The sequence below is a fragment of the Lithobates pipiens genome, unplaced genomic scaffold (genome assembly GCF_037356315.1).
Source record: "Lithobates pipiens isolate NorthernLeopardFrog02 unplaced genomic scaffold, aLitPip1_a1.2 Scaffold_19, whole genome shotgun sequence".
Classification (NCBI taxonomy): Eukaryota; Metazoa; Chordata; class Amphibia; order Anura; family Ranidae; genus Lithobates; species Lithobates pipiens.
The window spans coordinates 28,297,709-28,323,438 of record NW_027507764.1 but is presented as its reverse complement, the minus strand read 5'-3'; the positions used below and the strand labels follow the sequence as shown (position 1 = coordinate 28,323,438).

General features: G+C 45.7%; 1 protein-coding gene and 1 long non-coding RNA gene across 2 annotated transcripts; both read left to right on the top strand.

The window, feature by feature from the left end:
• The first annotated feature begins 1,029 nt into the window (after positions 1 to 1,029).
• LOC143995859 (uncharacterized) lies at positions 1,030 to 12,940 on the top strand. The gene is made up of 3 exons (XM_077490587.1): positions 1,030 to 1,352; positions 6,388 to 6,547; positions 12,211 to 12,940. Exons 1-3 carry the CDS (start codon positions 1,145 to 1,147, stop codon positions 12,833 to 12,835), a joined length of 993 nt encoding a protein of 330 aa, XP_077346713.1. The 5' UTR covers positions 1,030 to 1,144; the 3' UTR covers positions 12,836 to 12,940.
• Positions 12,941 to 23,512: 10,572 nt separating this feature from the next.
• LOC143998166 (uncharacterized) lies at positions 23,513 to 25,412 on the top strand. Its single transcript, XR_013277768.1, has 2 exons — positions 23,513 to 23,987; positions 25,198 to 25,412. It is a non-coding gene; the product is annotated as an uncharacterized LOC143998166 (long non-coding RNA).
• Positions 25,413 to 25,730: the final 318 nt, after the last annotated feature.

Sequence of the window (25,730 nt, the reverse complement as noted above, 5' to 3'; positions counted from 1 at the left end):
AGGGGGGGAGGAGAGGGGGGGAGGAGAGGGGGGAGGAGAGAGGGAGGAGAGGAGGGAGGGGAGAGAGGGAGGAGAGGAGGGAGGGGAGAGAGGTTGGAGGAGAGGTTGGAGGAGAGGGGGGGAGGGAGAGGGGGGAGAGGAGGGGGAGAGGGGGGGAGGGAGAGGGGGGAGAGGAGGGGGAGAGGGGGGGAGGGAGAGGGGGGAGAGGAGGGGGAGAGGGAGAGGAGGGGGAGAGGGGAGGAGGGGAGAATGGAAAACGTATGTTTGATTGTTGTAATATGATGTATGTTTTGAAAATAATAAAAGTAATTTGAAACAAAATTGAAAGGTAAACAGTGAGTAAACTGATCATACATAAGATGGAGCCGGGGGAATGATGGAACATTCACCCATACTTATAGGTCAACAATGAACGTGGTGTGCGGCGGTGGATGCCAAGGCGAAGCTGCGGACAATTCTCTCCCACGGGGGCAGAGGTGGCAAAAACCATGGCAAAGCAACACGGAATCCTGAAGTGTGAGGTGTGACTGGGGGAGGGGACCCCACCAAAATCCATGTATGTGCATGGTCTGTGAATGAAAACATCTGTATATGAACAGTATGTGAGATATTATATTACTGGTGAAGCAGTAATCCACATCTATTATAAGAAAGTGATAAAAGATGTGGGAAGTAAATGTGAAAAAAAAAAAACACACACACTATAAAAGAAAGAGCAATATTGTTGATGTGTCTCCTTATTTACTCTCTCTTATGTATTCATCTATCTACTCTTATTTTTATGGTATTATTTTTACTGCTATAAGTGAGTTTACCTTTGAAAAATTGTGCCCTGAAGCTGAGCGTCTTCACAGTAATTTTGAATGTTTGGGGTTAATTGACAAATGTGGGCAGTCTGAATGGAATATTCTGGCTCTAATTAGAATAAATTAACTGACTATTCAAAGCCGGTTCACACCGAGGTAACTCAGATCCGACTTCAGGTCGCCTCAAGTCGGATCCATGTTCATATTGCAGGCAACGTTACAGGAAGTAGAAAGGAATTTACCCATCCCCCACTGCAGGCAGCCCCTCCTTCCCAAACACAGAGATTACTTTCGTTTTGTACGTTGTCTCTGTTGATCCGTGTATACAGAAGAATACAATGTCTAGCAGAGCCAGGGTAGTCAATATAAGAGAGGCTGTGGATAATGAATCTCTGATAAGATACATCAGGGAGAGAACATGTCTCTATGACAAAACCGACACAAACTACAAAGACCAGCAGAAGAGGGACAATGCCTGGCTGGAGATCTGCCGCCTGTCCTATGAGGATTGGGATGTATTGTCGCAGACCGACCGCTCTGACAAATGTAAGTTTAACCTTTTATTATATGTCTGTTGTCCTTAACTCTGCATGATTGTTGTAGTTCCATATAGGTCTTCTTTTGCACAGAGAATCGGTGCATAAACTCCCCCTTTTGCACATCCCTTGGTTCCTCCCCCTAGATCCCCCTGTCATCAAAAATATAACACCCCAGCAACAATAGATCCACTGACATCAACAGTAGATGCACTGACTCTGTACTAACGGGTGTCTGAACTGTATTCCCCACGTTCCTGCTTCAAAAAAAGCAGTGTTTCAATACCAACTTGTGGCAGGTCACGTTACATGGCACTTATGGCAGGTCACCTGGCACTTGTGACAGGTCATGTGGCAGGTCATGTTGCAACTGTCAGCAACAGTGTATCCAATGACAGCAACAGTAGATCCAATGACAGCAACAGTAGATCCAATGACAGCAACAGTAGACCACCCCATACACTAAGTACTAATGGTGCCTGAACTGTATTGCCCAACGTTCCTTCTTCAAAAAAGCAGTGTTCAATAATAACTTGAGAGCAAGAGTATGGAGAAACCTTGTGAAGTCTGTCACCGATGTGTAGCTCTATGGTAATTTTATTTAGATAATGATTGAACAATATAACCACAGCTAAAATAAGTACAACAAAATTTTAACATCCAAAACTTATTGAACACAATAACGGAAGTGTCAAATAACATAGCAGGCCACTTTACATAACAAAACAACAATCAATATTATCACATGTTAACATCAGTAACTCAAATATCAAACAAAAAATATTGGATAGGAAAACTAAACAGTTGGAAAAAATTTTAATGAAGGAAATTATGAAATGGCGTCCATTTGCCGCGGTATTTCACCAGCTGGTGAATAGGGATGAGCTTCGTGTTCGAGTCGAATGTACGTTCGACTCGAACATTGGCTGTTCGTCCGTTCGGCGAAGTCCAAACATTTTGGTCCGTTCGCGCCAAATTCGTGTGGCGCTCACGGCCCACAGTGCACTGCGATGGCGCAGTGCATTGCTGGCTCATGATTGGCCAAGCATGCACTGTGACCCCGCATGCTTGGCCAATCGCAGCGCCAGCAGCGAGGAGAGCCACGATTGGCCACAGGCAGGGACAACTGACCCATGTGCCCTGTGTAGCTCACGTCCTTAACCTGGTGGTGCAGCGGTTCTTGGGCAGGTACCCCGGCTTACAGGATGTCCTGAAGCAGGCCAGGAAAGTCTGTGTGCATTTCCGCCGATCATTTAATGCCTGTGCTCGGCTGGCTGAGCTCCAAAAGGAGTTGAACCTGCCCAAGAACCGCCTTATATGTGACATGCCCACCAGGTGGAACTCAACATTGGCCATGCTGCAGCGGCTGCACACACAGCAGAGGGCCATCAATAAGTACCTGTGCGACTACAGCACCAGGGTCAGGGGAGCTCGGTTTTTTCTCACCACGCCAGTGGGGCATGATCAGGGATGCATGCACTGTCCTGTCACCGTTTGAGGAGGCCACAAGGATGGTGAGCAGTGACAGTGCATGCATCAGTGACACTGTACCTCTTCTCCACCTCTTGGAGCATACGCTGCGTGGAATAATGGACAGGGCACTTGAGGCAGAACAGAGGCAGGAAGAGGAGGACTTCCTTGCCTCTCAAGGCCCCCTTTATCCAGACAGTGTTCCTGCTGTGCCACCCATCACACAGGAAGAGGATGAGGAGGAGGAAGAGGAGGAGGAGGATGATTGTGTCAGCATGGAGGTGGAGGCTGGCACTCAGCATCAGCAGCAGTCTTTTAGGGATAATTTACAGTCCCAAGAAACACGTGGACTTGTACGTGGCTGGGAGGAGGTAGCTGCGGATCATGTTGTCCTTAGTGACCCAGAGGACTCCGGACCGAATGCCTCAGCTAACCTACGCTGCATGGCCTCCCTGATCCTGCAAAGCCTGCGGAAGGATCCTCGTATTCTTCGGATCAAGGAGAGGGACCATTACTGGCTGGCCACTCTGCTTGATCCACGGTACAAGGGTAAGGTTGCCGACCTTATCTTGCCATCGCAGAGGGAGCAGAGGATGAGACATCTCCGGGAGGCCTTGCAGAATGGTCTGTGCAACGCGTTCCCAGAGACTGGGAGGTTACAAACTCCTGGTCCTGGACAACGTGTTGCTGAGGCATCGGTCAGAAGGAGCGGTGGAGAAGGTGGCCGTCTGACTGATGCTTTCAGACAATTTTTTAGTCCGCAGCCCCAAGGTATGATCGGTTCCAGCAACCATCGCCAGCGTCTGATTAACATGGTGCAGGAATACCTAGGGGCAAGGTCAGACTTGGACACCTGACCTTTCCCACCGAAAATCCTCTGGCTTACTGGGTCTTGAGGATGGATCACTGGCCAGAGCTTGCACAGTATGCAATTGAGCTACTGGCCTGTCCTGCATCCAGCGTTCTTTCGGAACGCACCTTCAGTGCTGCTGGTGGCTTTGTTACCGATCACAGGGTGCGCCTGTCCACCGAATCAGTTGATCGACTGACCTTCATCAAGATGAATCAGTCTTGGATCACCCACAGCTACCAAGCACCTGAAGCTGATGTAACAGAATAATTTTTTTTGAAATATCACATCCCTTCAAGACTGCCTATGCTGAGTGACTGTCCTGTTATGTTGATTGTCTATCCTCTTCCTCCTCCGCTGATATGTTGGAAGAACATTTCTTGTTCTGGTTGATGCCATCAGCCCAATTTTTCTGCCCCTGTTTAACAGGGGCGTTTAAGTACAATTTTTGATGCAATGCTTTGCAGCAGGGCTAATTCCTGCAATCAAACAAGAGTATATGGGAGAGGTTGCAGTGTGGTGGCACCAGCACCAGAGGCCCAATTTTTCTGCCCCTGTTTAACAGGGGCGTTTAATTACAATTTTTGATGCAATGCTTTGCAGCAGGGCTAATTCCTGCATTAAAACTAGAGTATATAGCAGAGGTTGCAGTGTGGTGGCACCAGCAGCAGTGCCTAAGGCCCAATTTTTCTGCCCCTGTTTAACAGGGACATGTAATTACACTTCTTGATATAATATTTCACAGGAGGGCCCCTTCCTGTGCCCACCCAGAGTAACGGTGACGACTTATAGTGTTGTGGCACCAGCACCACAACCACCAAAGGTCAATTTTTCTACCACTGTTCAACAATGGCATGTAATTACAATTCTTGATATAATCGTTCACAGCAGGGCGCTCCAGCGCCCACCAAGAGTCACTTTGAGGGCTTACAATTTTGTGGCAAAACCAACACCTTGTTCCGCCATTTCTGCAGAGCATATAGGGCAGGCCCCTACTTTCAAACATCCAATTTACAAACATCTCCTACTTGCAAACGGAAGGAGACAACAGCAAGTGAGATGAAAAAAGATGGACGACAAAACAAATTATACAGGGGTGATAACCCTTCCCTATGTTTTCCAAAAAGCTTAAAAATTGTTTTTTTGACTGGAGCTACACTTTAAAAATGTACCAGTTGAAAATTACAAACAGATTCAACTTAACACAACAAACCTACACAGTCCCTGTCTTGTTTGCACCGCCTGTATACTGCTGTTCTGAGTATATAGGGCCTGGGGGCCACACGCATTTCCTTTTTTTAATATGGGTACAGGGTTCCCCTTAATATCCGTACAAGACCCAAATAGGCTGGTAATGGGCAGGGAGGGCTACCCATGCCATTTTTCTCAATGATTTTCAACCATATTGCAGGAACCAGATATAACATTAAAACCGCAAGCAGTTTTAAATGGTGTTATTTCCGTTTAATGTCATTTTGTGCAGGGACTGTTCTAAACACGGGAAACACGTGGCACTTCACAGGCATACTACAGACACCCCCCAGGCACCATATTTAAAGGAATATTTCACTTTTTTTTTTCACTTTAATCGTCATTAAAATCAGTGCTCCCGCCAAAACGGCCATTTTTAAAAACATTTTAGGCATTGACCCATGTCCCCTGGGGCAGGAGCCAGGTCCCCAAACCCTTTTTAGGACAGTATCTTGCATATTAGCCGTTAAGATTAGCACTTTTCATTTCGAATGTTCGAGTCCCATAGACTTCAATAGGGTTCTAACGTTCGTAACGAATTTGGGGTCCGTTCGAAAGTTCTGGTGCGAACCAAACCGGGGGGTGTTCGGCTCATCCCTACTGGTGAATTAAAATAAGAGTTAAATTGATCGCGCCCAGTGGCACCATCACTGGATCCCCTCGTAGCACTGATGTGTGCACTTTCCATTTCGTGCATGAGAGAATCCTCAAAACAACATCCGTCCCATACTCTGACAAAATTGTGCAGCACGCATGCTGCTTTCACTGCAGTTATAGCATTTTCAATATTGAAGCCTATTGCTGTATGTAGGAAACGCCATTTATTGGCTAGATTTCCAAAACTGCACTCAACCACCCTTCTTGCCCTACTTAAAAACCCTTTTCGGAGTCGTCAGGTTCCTACTAGAGTAAGGCCTCATGTGTTCACCCAACGCAAAGGCATCATCCGCTAAACACATAGGATAGCGGGGGTTCAGTTGTACCAGGAAAAGGACAGTTTTCCGGAAGATCGAGTGGATTCTCCCGTAGTCTTTGACCAAAGGATGAAGTAGCAAAAGTCTGTGCATCGCAGGTACTTCCATAGGATTCTATATCTATATATGTGAAACAATAGTTGGAATCAGCTACGGCGAGCAGTACAAAGGAGCAATATTTTTTGTAATTGAAGTACATACTTCCGCTACCAACAGGCTTAATTACACGCACATGCTTCCCATCGATAGCTCCAATGAAATTGGGGAAATCGCACCTACTCCAAAATAGATTTGCAATATCACGCCAATTCTTAGGTGTAGGCCTCCTCATCATTATGGTGTTAAGCGCGTCCCATAACATTTTGCCGGTTTCTCGGATGATATAGCTGATAGTCGACCTGCCCACCATGAACTCATAATGTAGGTTTATTAAAGAATGACCGGTTGCCAGGTATCTGAAATACAAAATAAATAATTATGTTCCTGTTTATATTTTGCAGTGATAACTTTACAAACATGCTGGAAGGGTTTAAGGGACTGTTATAAGCGCTACTTAAGAAAAATACAAGAGTCCAGAAGTGGATCTGGTTCCAAAAGGCTTGTATCCTATGTACATGCAGATGAGATGGAGTTTGTGAGGCCATTCATGGAACTTGGAGAGTAAGATAACATCTTTCATTTTTTTAAATTGATACTATACAGTTGTAGAAGGTTGTAATAATTGTATTCTATGTTTAAAGGGGTTGTAAAGTAATTTTTTTTATTAGCTAATTATCTTCTAAGCTGAGGCGGAGCTTTTTCACTTACCTGTTCCTTCTATTCCTCTCCAATTGTCACTGGTCCCTCTTCAAAATCTTCACTTCCTGTAGTACTTCCTGGTGCTTCTCACTGTGTCTGGAGCCGTTGGTGTGGTGGTGAGGAGTCGTGCTCGCCCCCAGGCTAGTACTACAGCCCTGCGTGGAGACGCTCTGTGCGTAACAGAGAGACACAGGGGGCTGGTGGTTTGTGGGTGTGTCTACAGTGATGCAGCACCTCCTTCTATTCCTTATTAGGATTCTGCACTGATCTACACAGCCCCGCCTTGACTCCGCCCCCTAGCAGTCTGCAGACTAGGAATCATAAACGGAAGATCTTCTAAACTAAATTCTAAGATAAGAAAACAGCTGCAGCCTCTAAACTTTATATTAACCAACAAGGTCATGTGTAACCAAATATTATAGGGGACTATTTAATTACTGTCAATTTGCAATATAAAGTTTATTTAGATGGTTTCCTTTACTGTATTCATGAACCAGCAAGCGTGTACTGTGTCTCCTCCTCATACACAATATAAACAAAAACACCCCCCCCCCCCCCACCACATTGCCTAGGCTGTAATATTTTTACATGCATCCCAGCTTCACATCTCTCTCATGTCCATCCCTAGGTCTGCTCATCCATCCCTCCATCCCAATGTCTGCTCATCCATCCCAATGTCTGCTCATCCATCCCAATGTCTGCTCATCCATCCCTCCTTCCCAATGTCTGCTCATCCATCCCTCTGCCCTATTATACACACTGCTCTCCGTCACATCTCTGTCATGTCCATCCCTCCATCCTTATGTCTGCTCATCCATCCCTCTGCCCTATTTATTCACACTTGTCTCCATCACATCTCTCTCATGTCCATCCCTCCATCCCAATGTCTGCTCATCCATCCCTCCATCCCAATGTCTGCTCATCCATCCCTCTGCCCTATTATTTACACTTCTCTCCATCACATCTCTGTCATGTCCATCCCTCCATCCCTATGTCTGCTCATCCATCCCTATGTCTGCTCATCCATCCCTATGTCTGCTCATCCATCCCTATGTCTGCTCATCCCTCTGCCCTATTTATTATACACACTTCTCTCCGTCACATCTCTCTCATGTCCATCCCTATGTCTGCTCATCCATCCCTCCATCCCAATGTCTGCTCATCCATCCCTCCATCCCAATGTCTGCTCATCCATCCCTCCATCCCAATGTCTGCTCATCCATCCCTCCATCCCAATGTCTGCTCATCCATCCCTCCATCCCAATGTCTTCTCATCCATCCCTCTGCCCTATTATAAACACTTCTCTCCGTCACATCTGTCATGTCCATCCTTTCATCCCAATGTCTGCTCATCCATCCCTCCATCCCAATGTCTTCTCATCCATCCCTCCATCCCAATGTCTTCTCATCCATCCCTCCATCCCAATGTCTTCTCATCCATCCCTCCATCCCAATGTCTGCTCATCCATCCCTCTGCCCTATTATAAACACTTCTCTCCGTCACATCTGTCATGTCCATCCTTTCATCCCAATGTCTGCTCATCCATCCCTCCATCCCAATGTCTTCTCATCCATCCCTCCATCCCAATGTCTTCTCATCCATCCCTCCATCCCAATGTCTGCTCATGCATCCCTCTGCCCTATTATAAACACTTCTCTCCGTCACATCTGTCATGTCCATCCTTTCATCCCAATGTCTTCTCATCCATCCCTCCTTCCCAATGTCTTCTCATCCATCCCTCCATCCCAATGTCTGCTCATCCATCCCTCTGCCCTATTATAAACACTTCTCTCCGTCACATCTGTCATGTCCATCCTTTCATCCCAATGTCTGCTCATCCATCCCTCCATCCCAATGTCTTCTCATCCATCCCTCCATCCCAATGTCTTCTCATCCATCCCTCCATCCCAATGTCTGCTCATGCATCCCTCTGCCCTATTATAAACACTTCTCTCCGTCACATCTGTCATGTCCATCCTTTCATCCCAATGTCTTCTCATCCATCCCTCCTTCCCGATGTCTGCTCATCCATCCCTCCTTCCCGATGTCTGCTCATCCATCCCTCCTTCCCGATGTCTGCTCATCCATCCCGATGTCTGCTCATCAATCCCGATGTCTGCTCATCCATCCCTCTGCCCTATTTATTCACACTTGTCTCCATCACATCTCTCTCATGTCCATCCCTCCATCCCAATGTCTGCTCATCCATCCCTCCATCCCAATGTCTGCTCATCCATCCCTCCTTCCCAATGTCTGCTCATCCATCCCAATGTCTGCTCATCCATCCCAATGTCTGCTCATCCATCCCTCCACCTTATTATACACACTTCTCTCCGTCACATCTCTGTCATGTCCATCCCTCCATCCCGATGTCTGCTCATCCATCCCTCCATCCCGATGTCTGCTCATCCATCCTGATGTCTGCTCATCCATCCCTCCATCCCGATGTCTGCTCATCCATCCCTCCATCCCCATGTCTGCTCATCCATCCCTTTGCCCTATTTATTATACACACTTCTCTCTGTCAGATCTCTGTCATGTCCATCCCTCCACCTTATTTATTATACACACTTCTCTCTAGTCACATCTCTCTCTCATGTCCATCCCTCCCTCCCATGTCTTGGATATGCATCACTCTATCTCTTGTCTGTCATCTCCATCCATTCATAGTTACATAGTCCGGTTGAAAAAAGACAAGTCCATCCAGTTCAATATTAGAAACAATAAATAAATATAATTAAAAAAAATCTTATAATATACACAATTTTATAACCACAGTTGATCCAGAGGAAGGCAAAATAAAGAAAAACCCAGAAGAAGAGCATGCTCCTTTTTGCTATAGCAGGAGAAAAGATTTAATTCCTGATCACAGAGAGGCAATCGGATTTTCCATGGATCAACTTTACCTATAAATGTTAGGACCTATATATATTATGTACATTCAGTAAAGTATCCAGGCCTTTTTTTAAAGCAATCTACTGAGCCAGCCATAACCACCTCTGGTGGGAGTATATTCCACATCCTCTCCGCTCTTACTGTGAAGAAACCTTTCCATATTTGAAGATGAAAACTCTTTTCCTCTAGACGTAAAGAGTGCCCCCGTGTCCTCTGGGTTGACCCTACAGAGAATAACTCTACACCAAGTTCACTGTATGGACCCCTTATATATTTGAACATGTTGATCATATCCCCCCTTATTCTACTCTTCTAAAGAGTGAATTCAGTTCCTCTAATCTTTCCTCATAGTTGAGCTCCTCTATGCCTGTTATCAGTTTGGTTGCCCTTCTCTGCACTTTCTCCAGTTCCCCGATATCCTTTTTGAGAACTTGTGCACAAAACTGAACGGCATATTCCAGATGAGGTCTTACTAATGATTTGTACAGGGGGGCAAAATGATATCTCTCTCTCTCTGGAGTCCATACCTCTCTTAGGTGTCCGTTTAAGAAGCAGTGATCAGAGGTGATCCAGAGGATCTCCGCTGATCACAACCCATAAACAGTTTATGAACCTGAGGTAATCGGGGTAGAAGTGAATTTGAATATGTTCTCCCACCGATTATCTACGCACATGGAGAATCCCCATACACTGTCACATTAACGGCCAGTTTATTAAGCTGCTATCTGAGCTTTTCACTGGAGATCTGTGTCAGAATTGACACTCCCCGATCTACCAACTCAGAGGTGAAGAATCGGGGAGTGAAGAGAGAATCTGGGGGGATCTGATGAGGAAAGAGGAAGATTTTTAAATTCCTTATACCTCGGTCATACCTCCCAACACTAAAACCATGTCCCCCTGTCATATTTATGTTTGTGTGTGTGTATATTAATAAATAAATATATATATATAATATATTTTTTTATAATTTTATATATATTATAACACTAAATAGTTTGTAATAGTAAACTGTAATAGTTTTAACCACTTGCCACCCGCCCTATAACAAAATGACGGTGGCAAAGTGGTTTCAAAATCCTGACCGGACGTCATATGACGTGATCAGGATTTTGAGCCGCTGCGTGCGGCGATCGTTGTTGCGGGGTGTCAGTCTGACACACCGCAACTACGATCTCGGTAGAGAGTCTCCGGAGACGCTTTAGCACGTGATCAGCCGTGTCCAATTACGGCTGATCACAGTGTAAATAAGAAGAGCCGGTGATCGGCTTTTCCTCACTCATGTCTGTCAGACGCGAGTAGAGGAGAGCCGATCGGCTGCTCCTCTGACAGGGGAGTCTGTGCTGATCGATTATCAGCGCAGCCCCCCTGAGGATGCCCACACTGGACCACCAGGGACACCACCAGGGATGCCCAGGACAAGGTATGCCACCCTAGATCACTAGGGATTCCAGTCAGTGCCACAATGGATGCCAATCAGTGCCCACAATGGGCATCACTGATTGGCATCCATTAGTACAGTATATTATAATACAATGCCGCCTATCAGTTCCCATCTGTTCCGCCTATCGGTGCCCATCCGTGCCACCTATCATTGCCCATCTGTGCCGCCCATCATTGCCCATCAGTGAAAGAGAAAACGTATTTATTTACAAAGTTTTGAAACAAACAAAAAAAAAACAATTTTTTTCAAAATTTTCTGTATTTTTTTTATTTGTTGAGCAAAAAATAAAAACCGCAGAGGTGATCAAACAAAAGAAAGCTCTATTTGTGGGGAAAAAAAATGATAAAAATTTCATTTGGGTACAGTGTAGCATGACCGCGCAATTGTCACTCAAAGTGCGACAGCGCTGAAAGCTCAAAATTGGTCTGGGCAGGAAGGTGTGCCCGGTATTGAAGTGGTTAAACTATTTAGGGTTATAATACATATATATTTATTATTATACACGATTTATATAGTGATTACAATTTATGCAGTGCTTTAATATATATATATTCTGGATTTAAATAATAAAAAAAAAATCATACTATGTTTTTTTTAATGAAATAAATGTAAACTTTATTGGAATAAATCGTATCTTCTGTTATAATTACAGTATAATTACATTTTTCGATTACATATAAAAAAAAAAAAAAGTATATATATTTTTTTATATGTAATTGAAAAATGTAATTATACTGTAATTATAACAGAAGATACTATGATTTATTCCAATAAAGTTTACCTTTATTTCATTAAAAAAAAATTATAGTATGAGTTTTTTAAAAATAAATTTAAATCCAGAATTTTTTTTTTTATATATATATATAATAATAATATATAATAATATATATATTTTATATTGCTCGTTCTCGGTAGCCAGGTGAAATTAAAAACAAAGACAGTGCGCACACGTTATGCCGCTAAGCCTGACGGGAATTGTTATTACGCCGTGCCTGTCATGAACGTGCATCGCAAAACCGGAAATAAAGGCAGAGACAACAGAGGAAGGCAGGGGCATGTTATTGAAGGTAGATTTTGTGATATATAGAAAGAATATATATAAAAGTAAGAACCTGAATGAGTATTAGTACCTAACAGACATTGATTTTAACCTATACAATGTTTACCTTTACAACCCCTTTAATGCAGAACACAATCAAGTTTGGAGGACCAACGTCAAGCACAGCAGGCAGGTGGAGAGGCCGCATGCGTTGTAGGAGGAGGGGCACATTTTCAGCCTTTGGCTGATTCACCTAATCAAATCCAAACCACTCAGGAGACTGAGATTGGAGAGTCTTCTTCCCAGGTTCCAGAGGTCAATCTGCCAGAGGTCGGGCATCAACAAGTTGAGCAGCCAGCTAGGCCTATCCCTGAACAAAGTGCGAGATTGGGCAGACATTCTCAAAATATGGATCAGTTTGCCTCCCTAATGGAGACAATGCATGAGAAACTTGAATCCCTGGAGAGTGAAGAAAGTGGATTTGGCATCGTGGTGGCAGGAGTGATAAAGAGAGTTCCGCAGGAGCGTCAAGGCCACGTTAAAAAAGCAATCATTGACCTCCTGGAGGCTAATATGGTGAATCAGCCAGCCACTGCCCCCTCACCAATGTTTGGACCACCACCCCCATCAGGACCCTTCTATGATTTCCCTAACCCTCCGCCACCCAGAACTCACCCCTACTATACCCCTCGCTTCAGGCCATACACCGACAATTATGGTAATGCCATAAATCAAGGCAATGCCCCTATCCCCTATCATTACCAACCCCTATAAATGGCTACTCATGAAGCAACAGTTGAGATTCCACCCACACCTTCCCCAAGGCCTTCCAACAACCCAGCTAGTTTGTAATTGCTGGTAGGTTGGATACTATGTTTGAAAATAGGATTTTTATATACAGCTTACCTGTAAAATCCTTTTCTTGAGAGTACATCACGGGACACAGGAGCTTCATTACATAGTGGGTTATATAGGCACCTCTGGTGATTGGACACTGGTTGACCCAATTAAAGAGAATTCCTCCCCTATATAACCCCTCCCATCAGGGAGGCACCTCAGTTTTGTAGCAAAGCAATAAGAAACCACGTAAAACCCAAGAGGGGCGGGAGCCCTGTGTCCCGTGATGTACTCTCAAGAAAAGGATTTTACAGGTAAGCTGTATATAAAAATCCTATTTTCTTGATCATACATCACGGGACACAGGAGCTTCATTACATAGTGGGATGTCCCATAGCAATGCTCAGGTTGAGGGGAGGGAGACACAGATCATGAATCTAGACCGCCAGGGACCTGAGGACCTGAACTGCAGCCTGCAGTACACTGCGCCCAAAGGCGATATCCTCCTGCCCTCTGACATCCACCTGATAGAATCTGGTGAATGTGTGGACTGATGACCAAGTCGCAGCCTTACAGATCTGAGCCAGGGAGGCCTGGTGATGCACTGCCCAAGAAGCACTTACAGCCCTAGTAGAGTGCGCTCTCACCTGAAAAGGAGGAATCTTCCCCTTTAAGTCATAGGCCTGAGAAATAACCTGTCTGATCCACCTCGAAAGAGTGGACTTTGACGCTGCCTGACCCTTTTTAGGGCCTTCTGGCAGAATAAATAAACAGTCAGTCTTTCTTATCTGAGCAGTTGCCTGAAGATAAAGACTGATTGCTCTAACCACATCTAAAGTGTGTAAGGATTCTTCCTCTGTGGACTGAGGGTTTGGAAAAAAGGATGGTAGGATTACATCCTGATTCAGGTGAAAACCTGAAACTACCTTAGGTAGAAAGGACCTGTTGGGACGCATGACCACTCGGTCCTTATGGATAATTAAATAGGGCTCTTTACAGGAAAGAGCTACCAATTCTGATACCCTTCTAGCCGTGGATATGGCTACTAGGAATACCAGCTTCTTTGTCAGGAGAGTTAAAGAAGCCAGATGCAGAGGTTCAAATGGTTGGGCTTCTAAGGCCGAGAGAACCAAATTCAGATCCCAAGGGCATACCGGAGGTTTGACTGGCGGTCTCATCCGCATAGCCCCCTGGATAAAAGCCCGTACTAGGGAAAGTGATGCAAGCGATCTTTGAAAAAAGACCGATAGGGCCGAAATCTGCACCTTGATGGTGCTTATGGCCAAATTCATTTCAAGGCCTGATTGGAGAAAGGCCAAGATTCTGCAAATGACATACCTTCTAGGATGCCATCTCCTGGGTTCACACCAGGAAACATATGCCCTCCAGATCTTGTAATAGATACGCCTGGAGGCCGGTTTTCTGGCATTGACCAGAGTGGAGAGGACTGGCCCCGAAAGACCACAGCCTCTCAAAATGTGGGTCTCAGCAGCCAGACCGTCAAATTCAGACTGCGTAAAGCAGGGTGGTAAATTGGACCCTGTGAGAGCAGATCTGGCCGGAGAGGGAGGGTCCATGACCTGCCCACTGCCAACTTCATGATTTCTGCGAACCATGGTCGCCTGGGCCAAGCCGAGGCCACTAGAAGGACCGGCTTCGTCTCCCTCTTGACCCTTCCCAAGAACCTCGATAACAGCGGGTTCGGGGGGAAGGCATAGATCAGATTGTACTGATTCCAGGGAACTGTCAGAGCATCTGACCCCTGAGCAAGTGCATCTCTTGTCCTTGACACAAAGTTGTCCAGTTTCCTGTTGAATCTGGACGCAAACAAATCCACGTCTGGAGTGCCCCACTTGTGACATATGTCTTGAAACACATCGGGGTGCAGAGCCCATTCTCCTGGGCACAACTGCTGGCGGCTGAGATAATCTGCCTGCCAATTCTCCACTCCTGGAATGAAGACTGCAGAGAGGCACGGAACATGCTCTTCTGCCCAGACAAGTATGCGATTCACCTCCTTTTGGGCCACCAGACTTCTGGTACCGCCCTGGTGATTGATGTAAGCCACTGCAGTGGCATTGTCGGACTGAATCCGAACTGGGAAACCTCGCAGTCTGTGAGACCACTCTCTGAGTGCCATGTAAATTGCCCGAATCTCCAAGACATTTATGGGCAGCAGACTTTCGGTCGCAGACCATTTTCCCTGCGAGCATGTTTCCTGCAACACGGCTCCCCAACCTGTCAGGCTGGCATCCGTGGTGACAATCTTCCATGAGAGGGGAAGAAAGGTTTTGCCTTTCAGCAAATTTTTGGTCTGTAACCACCAGACAAGACTTTTGCGTGCCCGAGGGGATAAACGCATAGGAAGATCCAGGGATTGGGGCTTCCTGTTCCAAATCGCAAGGATGCATCTTTGCAGGGGCCTTGAGTGGAACTGGGCAAATGGAACGGCCTCGAAAGAGGCGACCATCTTTCCCAACAGCATAGATCAGATTGTACTGATCTCATGTACAACCGAATGGAGGAGAATCTTCTGCCCAGAATCAGGCGCACTAGATCTCCAATGGCCAAGGCCTTTGGCTTTGGAAGGAACACCCTGCCCTGAGCGGTGTCGATAATCAGACCCAGGTAATCCAACCTGGTGGTCGGTTGTAAAGACGACTTTTCTAGGTTTATAATCCAACCTAGGCGGCCCAGATGTTCTAGCGTTTTGGTGACGCTGCGACTTAGGCATGTTGCAGTTCTCTCTACGAGAAGCAAGTCGTCTAGGTAAGCCATGACGGCTATGCCCTGAACTCTTAAGATTGCTAAGAGAGGGTCTAGAATCTTCGTGAAGACTCGAGGGGCCGTGGCTAGGCCGAACGGCAGGGCCACAAATTGAAAATGGCGCTGCTCTACCGCGAACCTCAGAAACTTCTGGTGTGCGGGAAATATTGGCACATGGAGATATGCGTCTTTGATATCTATTGATGCCATGAATTCTCCTCCTTGCAGGGAGGAGACCACAGTGCGTATTGACTGCATCCGGAAGGTCTGGATGTGTAGAAACCGGTTTAAGTCTCTCAGATCCAAGATAGGTCTGACACTTCCGTTTGGTTTTGGAACGGTGAAGAGATTCGAATAGAAACCTGAACCCTGATCTCTCGGGCTCACCTCTACTATCACACCTTGGGATAGTAATTGATCTAAGGCCAGAAATAGCGGTTTCTGCTTTATCGGATCCCTGGGGATCCTTGACCTTAGAAAACGGGAAGGTGGAATCTCCTGAAACTCTAGCCTGTAGCCTAGAGATACTGAAGAGATCACCCATTTGTCCTGAATCTCTACCCGCCAGGCGCCTGCAAACTGCAGGAGCCTTCCCCCCACTCGGCCGAGCGGGGGCGCCCCTTCACAAGGATGTCTTGGAGGACTGCTTGGCAGGCTTCCGTCTTTTTCTGTCCCTGGGCTCGGCCCTGAGGCTTTGCAGCCGAGGAGGGCTGAGAAGGCCGTCGCCATTGTTTAGAGCTCGACGTTTCGGGAGAAAGAGTACGCCTGAATGAAGGACGTTTACTCTTCTTGACTGGAAGGAGTGTAGATTTACCTCCTGAAATATTTTGGACGAATTTATCTAATTCCTCTCCAAACAACCGTTCCCCTTTAAACGGGAACCCAGTCAAATGCTTTTTGCATGACATTTCAGCAGCCCAATTTTTTAGCCATAGAGCCCTACGCATGTGTACCAGCATGAGGGACAAACGTGATGCTTGTTGGACAGAATCCAAAATCGCATCAATTATGAAACATAAGATGTGAGGCATCTCTGCATATTTCTCTACTTCCTCATTAGGAAGAAGTCCAAACATCTGTTTAACCTGTTCCTTAAGGAACTGACACAACCCCACGGCTGCGACTGTAGGTTGCACCACAGCGCCGGCCATGGAAAAGGAGGCTTTTAACAAGGTTTCCAGTCTTTTGTCAGCTGGGTCCTTAAATACCTGCGCATTATCCAAAGGACAAGTTAGGTTTTTATTCACACAAGAGATAGCCGCATCCACAGATGGGGCCCCCCATTTCTTGGTGAAGCTTTCCTCCACGGGATAATACATAGAAAACCTCTTGGGAGGAGTAAACAGTTTATCGGGATGTCCCCAGTCCTTATACATCAAGTCAGCCATTAAAGGATGAATTGGGAAGGAACAAGCAGTCTGTGGAGCTTTCCTGACTCCCAGGGAAGAGACAGAGGATGTAGCGACTTCAGTAGCTGGCATTCTGAACGTGGTACGCACCAATTCAGTATAATACTGCACCTGCTTTCTGAGTGCCTGGGAGGAGGGGACTGACTCCTCATCTTCTGACTGATCCGACTGCTCATGATCCCTTTCCAAAGATAGGGATCTCTCCTCATTTTCAGAGCAGCTGTCTGAGAGAGGGATTTCAGCAGAGGGAGGGGATCTACCCCTTTTCTTGCTATCTTTTAGGGAAGCAGAAATAAAATTCATTATCCTCCCTTCAAAACTCTCCAATGAAGCCCTAAGGGAGTCCTCAGTGACATAGACCGGGGCTGCGACATTAGGAGAGGCTGCAAAGCCTGAAAGGGGCACTGACTCGTCTTGAGATGCAGGCTCCACTCTTGCAGAGGGGGATGGTAATCTGCATGCACCTTTAGAACCCCTGGACCCAGGCGGTGACCTGCCAGTGCTTTTGTTACCTGCCCCTGAAACCCTCTTACGAGGAGACATAGTACTGAGCTACAAAGCAGAGTTACTAGTGTAAAATGCAATCACTTTGTTGTGCTTAAAGTCTCACAATAAATCAATATAAGCTTAACTGCACAATATGATGCCGAGTAGGTGTCTTAAGGTTCGCCTGGATCCAATCCCACGGATGCTTACAGCCCACAGCTCCTGTGTCTCACCTTACAGTCCCCTGACGCTCTGGGCTTTTAAAATCGGCCGTTTTGGCGCCTGCATTGCAGTCTGGAGCACTTGATTGTGCACAGCTGGCAACCACACCCCCCCCCTTTCCCTATTAGGCCGGGAGCGCGCCCGGCGCGCGTGCACGCGCCCGCGCGCGTGCACGAGGACCGCGGGATCCGGGGGGGGGAAGGGGAACCCAAAAGGAGTGACCTGAGACCCCCCGATCTGCGTGGGACCCCTTTTTTACTTATATTGTGGCAGGGACTGCAAGGAGACGTGAATAGCTGGGAGGACCAGGCATTTCACTGAGCGTGTTTTGTTTGAAAGGCATGTAAGTATGCATCAGGCTTGCTCTTACTCCCTCAAGTGGTGGAAACCAGGTAAGACATACAACTACTCAAAATGAAGAAATCCATTCATATATTAAAATATATAGGATGACTTCCCATACCTGTTCCCCGCCGCAGGAATTGCTGTGTTCAGACCAATTCCAGCCTTCACCCATCACGGCGGGTATTGTTAGCCAACCTTCAGGCGTATCTGGGAATCTTACGAAAAGATTCTCCTACCTGGGCCTTGTAAAAAACTCTGCCAGAAACTTACGGGCGCCCTGAGTAAACAGTACCCCAAGTCTGGTTGTCCCAGAGTCCAGTCTTCCAATGGAGAGGACTTACAGGCAAAACCTCGTGTCTTCGGCAGACGAGGCCCGGGTACCATACCATCTTGGGAGTCAATTATCGGCCCGAGGTATGGATCCGGTTTGTTGTAGCCCTTCGGCCCTCGCCGGGACCCGCATAGAGCTAAGTTTTACGTGACCATCGACCAGACACTGGCGAAAAAACTGAGGTGCCTCCCTGATGGGAGGGGTTATATAGGGGAGGAATTCTCTTTAATTGGGTCAACCAGTGTCCAATCACCAGAGGTGCCTATATAACCCACTATGTAATGAAGCTCCTGTGTCCCGTGATGTATGATCAAGAAAAGTAATTTACGCTTGACTGTTTTACTGATAAAAAATGTAAAAAAATGATGCCGCTACTGTTATACTGCTATTTTCCAAAAAATACTGTTTTCGAAATATTAAAAAATGTTTGAGTTTTCAAAATGTATGGTATGTTTGTGTGTTAATTTTTTTCATATTTATTCCACAATATTTTTTTTGTTATAAAAATACTTACCTAGGTGGATGCAGCATCGGAGCGATGCTACATCTGTCCACTGCCGCTTCTTCACACAGAACTGAATGATCAAACATCGTCAATGGCTCACTTCTCTCCCCTCCATGAGCTGAGAGCTGCTGACACTCAGGAGCTCTTCTGCTGTGCTCCTCCACGCTCATTGGAGCGCTGAGCTGTGAAAGGGGCGGGGAGCGCTGAGCTGTGAAAGGGGCGGGGAGCGCTGAGCTGTGAAAGGGGGCGGGGAGCGCTGAGCTGTGAAAGGGGGCGGGGAGCGCTGAGCTGTGAAAGGGGGCGGGGAGCGCTGAGCTGTGAAAGGGGGCGGGGAACGCTGAGCTGTGAAAGGGGCGGGGAGCGCTGAGCTGTGAAAGGGGCGGGGAGCGCTGAGCTGTGAAAGGGGGCGGGGAGCGCTGAGCTGTGAAAGGGGGCGGGGAGCGCTGAGCTGTGAAAGGGGGCGGGGAGCGCTGAGCTGTGAAAGGGGCGGGGAGCGCTGAGCTGTGAAAGGGGCGGGGAGCGCTGAGCTGTGAAGGGGGCGGGAAACGCTGAGCTGTGAAGGGGCGGGGAGCGCTGAGCTGTGTAGGGGCGGGGAGCGCTGAGCTGTGAAAGGGGCGGGGAGCGCTGAGCTGTGAAGGGGCGGGGAGCGCTGAGCTGTGAAGGGGCGGGGAGCGCTGAGCTGTGAAGGGGCGGAGAGCGCTGAGCTGTGAAGGGGCGGAGAGCGCTGAGCTGTGAAGGGGCGGGGGAGCGCTGAGCTGTGAAGGGGCGGGGGAGCGCTGAGCTGTGAAGGGGCGGGGAGCGCTGAGCTGTGAAGGGGCGGAGAGCTGTGAAGGGGCGGGGAGCGCTGAGCTGTGAAGGGGCGGAGAGCGCTGAGCTGTGAAGGGGCGGAGAGCGCTGAGCTGTGAAGGGGTGGGGAGCGCTGAGCTGTGAAGGGGCGGGGAGCGCTGAGCTGTGAAGGGGCGGGGAGCGCTGAGCTGTGAAGGGGCGGGGAGCGCTGAGCCGTGAAAGGGCAAAGAGTGGCTTGTTGAGAGACTGGGACTGCAATCAGTCAAGGCAGCTGCACTCATTTGACCCGTTGGAGAAGACCGGACAAATGAGCACAGCTTGGACTTCATTAATGGGGAAAATATGCTACTAATGTGCACAAAAAAAAGATAGTTTACCTTAGTGTAATAATAAGTCTTTCAGTGGATGAGATTCTCCTCCTGTAAGATGTGTTCTGTCGCTCAAGATGGATGCCAACCAGACCAAGCAATCCGTTAAAACTGCAACACAAAAAACATTTTTTTTTTTTAACCTACTATGTAGAAAATAAGAAATGTCAACCAATGGTATCTATACACACACACACACATCACCGCTTAGCCAACCATATGCAAAATATGAGTCCTCGGTTTTAGGTGGTTCTGCCGGGGGGGGGGGGAGGTGACGTGGCAAGTGATGTGCAAAGTGTACAATCCACAACTTGTGGCAGCTGACGTGGTAAGTGGATAATACTCAATACTCAAGTTTGCTGCAGAAACATGCTTTTGCAACCTGACTTTGTGGCCCTGTATCTCGGGGCCACTTGGTGCTAGGAACCCCACTACGCGTGGCAGGTCGACAATCCACAACTTGTGGCAAGTGGACAATGACATACAGCATATGTACTTGCCTTGCGATCGACATCCGTGTATAATTGAAAAACTTGTCCTCAAAACCACGCAAGTTCTCATACATAGCCCAGAACTGCCCTCTGTTAGGTCTATTGGCAATGATTGGATAGATCCAGTAGCAATGTCTTCTTCTCATCCTCATCCTTCGCTTCCTTTCTTCCTCTTCCATCAATACTGCCAAACCAGCTGTTATGACAGCTGACATAAAGGTAACGCACAGAGAGCATTTTGGACACAGAACAACAGGGAAGAACAGGAACAAGGAAGAATACAGGAACAGGAATGATGTCACAAGGGCTAAAAAGCTCTAATTGGCCACTTGTACAGTTCCCTGTCCTGGAGGCGACTTCAAGTCGTGTTGTAAGTTGCCCCAAGTCGCGCTGTCATTCATACTCAAGTCGTGTCCAAGTTGCCTCACAAAGTCGCCCTGGAAGTCGTTTTGCTCCTGTGTGAACCGGCTCTAAGTGGACAGCAATCTAGTGTCCTTCTAGCTCTGATGAAATTTGCCTGTTGAATGAAACGATGCCCCTGCACGTACAGTATCCACCACAGACTTTTCTTCCTCTCTCCTCCTATACCTGCCGTAAACTGTGCCCACTTATTTGATCTCGGGTAAGAGAAGGGAATTTACTCCATATGTTTGCCTCTTTAAAGCTGATTTTCCAAATAGTATTACTGCAGTGTGCCATCTTTGTCCTCACACCCGTGCCATTATTAGGGTGTCTCCTACACTAGCCAGGATCGCTCTGGAAGCCTATTGACTTTCCGTCTGCTCCCCCTTGACTATTGTATCAAGGCAGGACTGAATACAACGGCTTTAAAACTAAGACGGCTTTTAATAACTGACGATTAGGTTCCTAACACGCTTATTTATGCTGTAACTAATGATTTGTTTATTCATTTTTCTTCAGGTGTTATCTGTTAGCTGCTAATTAGTAGGAGATTGAATGAATGAGGGATTCTGTTCGTGGTGATCACCTGTCTGAAGATAACCTTATCATAATTTTAGATTTTGTGGTGGAGGTATTGTGGTATTTTTTCATATTTTATGTGGGTGGAATTGTTTTTCAAGAAAGAATTCTATTTAATTGTTCTACTACCTGGGTGTTCCTCTATGAAGAATCCTTCACATAGAAATGTGCAAAGTTGAAACATCAGATGGCCTGGTTGTGGATGGCAGCCTTGATGTTTGGTCGTTTTGAGTGGTCATCTATTGCCTACTTACAGAAGAGCTTCCATGGGAGAATGTCATTCCCAATGATGATATATATATATATATATATATATATATATATATATATATATATACACACACACACACACAGCTTGTTAAATAGCAAAGCAATTTCCAGATGCACAATTTTCCTGAAACATTGACTAAGGTTGGCTCTGGGATATGGTGGATGTTGAGTGATCTTTTGGGCATTGACTGTACTAAAAGAAGTCAACTTTTGGAAGTGTTGAAGTACACAACTGAAAGCTTGAAAGCAGAAACCACAAGACAAGGTGATGAGGATTCCATAGAAAGCTATTCTTCTGTGCAATCTCATGAACCCCTGTGTGAGACATGCCATTCTGAACACCTCAAAAGACAGTGAGTCCATCAGGCCAATTTACAGCTCCATATCTGGCCGTTTGGTCATAGACACTTCTGTATCGCAGTCTGAGATGACTCCAGAGCCACAGGAGGATGCCATGGCCGAGGCTCTAATCATGTTTGATGATGAGTTTTCTTTACACGTTGGTGCTGATAAAGAGCCTGATTAGGAGGTTAAATGCCAGCTGGATTGTAGGATAGATACAGACTTGAAGAGAATGTATACAGTGGCAGGAGTAGCCTGCAGGCCGACTATAGCAGTTACATCTGTGGCGGCGGCTCTAAGAGAGTGGGTAGCAAAATTAGAGGCCAGATCTTTGGGAGAAGTGGTAGGAAGTGGAAGTTCTCTACAGTCCATTAAAACTGCAGTGGACTTTTTGGCAGAAGCAGCTGTGTACCAAGTAAGGATGACAGCTAAATGAATGGCTTATTCTGTAGTGGCTCATAGGGGTTGTGGGTAAAGCATTGGTCAGCTGACAATGCCTTTGTTCGGTTCAATTTGACGGAAAGCTATTGTTCGGCAAGAAGTTTGAATCAGCAATTCAGCGGGTCTCTGGCTGCAAGTCGGATCTAATCCTGCAGGAAAGAAGAAGGCTGCATCAGTACTTTTATCCTTCCAAACAGGGATTCAGAGAAGATACTGCATATCGACTGGGTAGGGCGTTCTTCAGACAGTGGAAAGGAGCTGGTCCCTCTTTCCCAAAGGCAGTCAAGCCCATGGCCAATCAGGCAGCAAAAGCTTCAGACAAGCTCTTCTGAAGGGGTCCCCGCCCAGGCCTCTCAGGCAGCCATCTTGTTTCAGGGAGGTCTTGGCAGACGAAGTACAAGATGCCTGGATCTTAGACATCAAAGAAGGTATCGATTTGAGTTCAAAAGGAGACCACCTCAATCCTGTTTCGAGGAACTGTTAACAGCACAAGTGACTCTGCCAGTTCCGAGACCCTTCAGGCCCGTTTTGGACCTAAAGGCCCCCGACTTCCTTTATGAAAGTTCCGCTATTCAGAATTTGGTCTTTACAGACTATCATTTCAGTTGAGAAGAAAGGGGATTGGATGACTTTGGTCGATCTGGCAGATGCCTATCTATGCATGCCTGTTATATTCTTAATATCTAAAAATTAATTTGGCTTTATTATACTTTATTCAGAGTATGAATTCCCTATAATATAAATTGTATGAATGCCAGACTGAGATAATAACCTCCAGATGGTGACATTTTGAACTGGATTGAAGTTTTAGAAGCTGTTTTAGACATATTGATGGACATTGTAATATTCCTGTGTAGTTGATATTTTGGCATGAAGAATGTGTGTTCAGTAGCATTCATTTCCTGTCAGATGAATCGGCAGTCTATGTTTTAAGATAAGCCAGATGTTTTTCACTCTTGCTGTGTTTGAGGTATACCAAATGTGAAAAGCTCATACATCCTTAGCCCCCACTCATGGATGGGAGGAGTTTGAGAGAAAAGGAGTGTATACTTTTTGGGCGCATTTTTCAAACAAAGAATGCGAGTTGATAAAAAGGGATGAGGCTCCTTTTCAAGGCCTCTTGCATCTTGCCTGCTCTCTGAACATCTATCTCAGCACACAGACTTTTCTTCTGCACACAAAGAGTTAATTGGCCATCTATAAAAAAGCTAAAGACGACGATAGACCACAATAGACCACATGGTCTAACAAAGAACTCTTTCAATCTTTGAAACAAACAAACAATACTTGAAGCGTTTGATCATATATGAAGAAACGCATTATTTTTGTACCATTGCATTGTTTTTGTAAGTATTTTACTATTTTTGTGTGTACAATAAAACACACAGTTTGATTTAAGCTGACTCAGACATAATTAAGGAAATTCATCTCACGATCGTAATCAGTCATTTGAAGCTTATGCAATATTAAGCTACTTTTACATTGGCTCAGCCAGCCAATCAATGTTCAAAAGTTTTTTTTTTACCACTTTCTTCACTGAAAAGAGGGGAAACATGAGTACTGAAGGAAACTTTGAAACGACTGAAAAGAACCTAGAGAAAATTTGATTGATTGATTGTGAATCAGTCACCTTTGTTTCTTTCCCCTTTTGGCTTGCAGGTTCTAAGGGCGAGACATCAGTACATCTGCTGTCTTCCGCCCTTCCCTAGCACACTTCCTGTGTGACGCCTTCCTGGAGTCCACCTGTTCAGTGTGGAGGTGTTGACAGTGTGTTGATTGTCTGACATCACATCCTGTTGGGGATCCCATATAACAGCGGTCTGGATTGACCGCTAGTTATGGGTCTGCACTCTATATGGTGGATTGAAATTTGCTACGCCCCAGTTTCACTTAGGACATCTGCAAACCAGGTATGTGATCACTTATTGGATCTATTATGGTTTACCTCACTACCTATCCATATTATATGTGGCTCCTTGATGTGTCCATTTATAATATACTTAATTTTTATACTTATTGCAGGAATATTTTGCCTGCCTTTTGAGCTGCTGAAACTGAGGAGCATTCATCCCCACTGACCAACCTTGCACAGTTGGGGAATATATTAGTCTCTATACCCTGCAATTACAGATAACATAAACCCTCAAGATGGCGATCCACACACTGCCAATTTCTTGATTGAGACATTTTCCTTGTCTGGTACAGCTATATAGTCTTGATTAACTTCATTTTCTTAATTTATGGTTATATAATATAATTTTTACATTATATGTGTTTTTTTTTTTTTTTCTCTATATCAGATTTTACCATGTTCCATCAAGTGCACTATATCCCCCATGCCCGCCGGGGTGAGAAAACTTGAGGGGACTCGGACGTCTGCTTCCCTTTTTTTTTTTTCCCCTTTGTTCTTCGTAACAAATTCCCCTACAATCCCTTCTTTTTTGTAAATTTAATTGTATATTCCTTTTGATTTTGCTTATTTTGAGATATATATCTATATGACTGTATAAGTATATGAATAGGTATGAATTCTCTAATGTATATTTTAATTCTTAGACTACCTCCAGATGAAGCAGATAAATTCCGCGAAACTAGTCGAGGAATCTCCAAAAATGTACTCCTAGAACGGAACTCGATTATGAGTAACTGTACACAAGAAATCTGGGATACACTAGCTTTTTAAATATATTATGTTTCGCTGTATCAATATATTGTTTCTTGTTTGTGAAAAAATTCTTTCCTTGTATTAAAATTTGTACTATTTTATTATATATTTTTTGAGTTTTATGTATTGAATTAAGTACAATTGGAATTGGTATAGGGAGCTCTTTATCACATCTCCCCTACCTTCACAATTTTCAATCTACCTCCTTTCCCCTTGAATTATTACTGGATGATGGTACTTTCTATATGAATAGTTATTATATGGAGGCTATACTTCATTATTCTTCTGGAAACAAGAGTACTGAAGGAAACTTTGAAACGACTGAAAAGAACCTAGAGAAAATTTGATTGATTGTGAAAGACTGGAGAATTTCAGACATAAAGAAGTCTTCACAGACGGTTTACAGTCCAGCGGGAAAACTGAA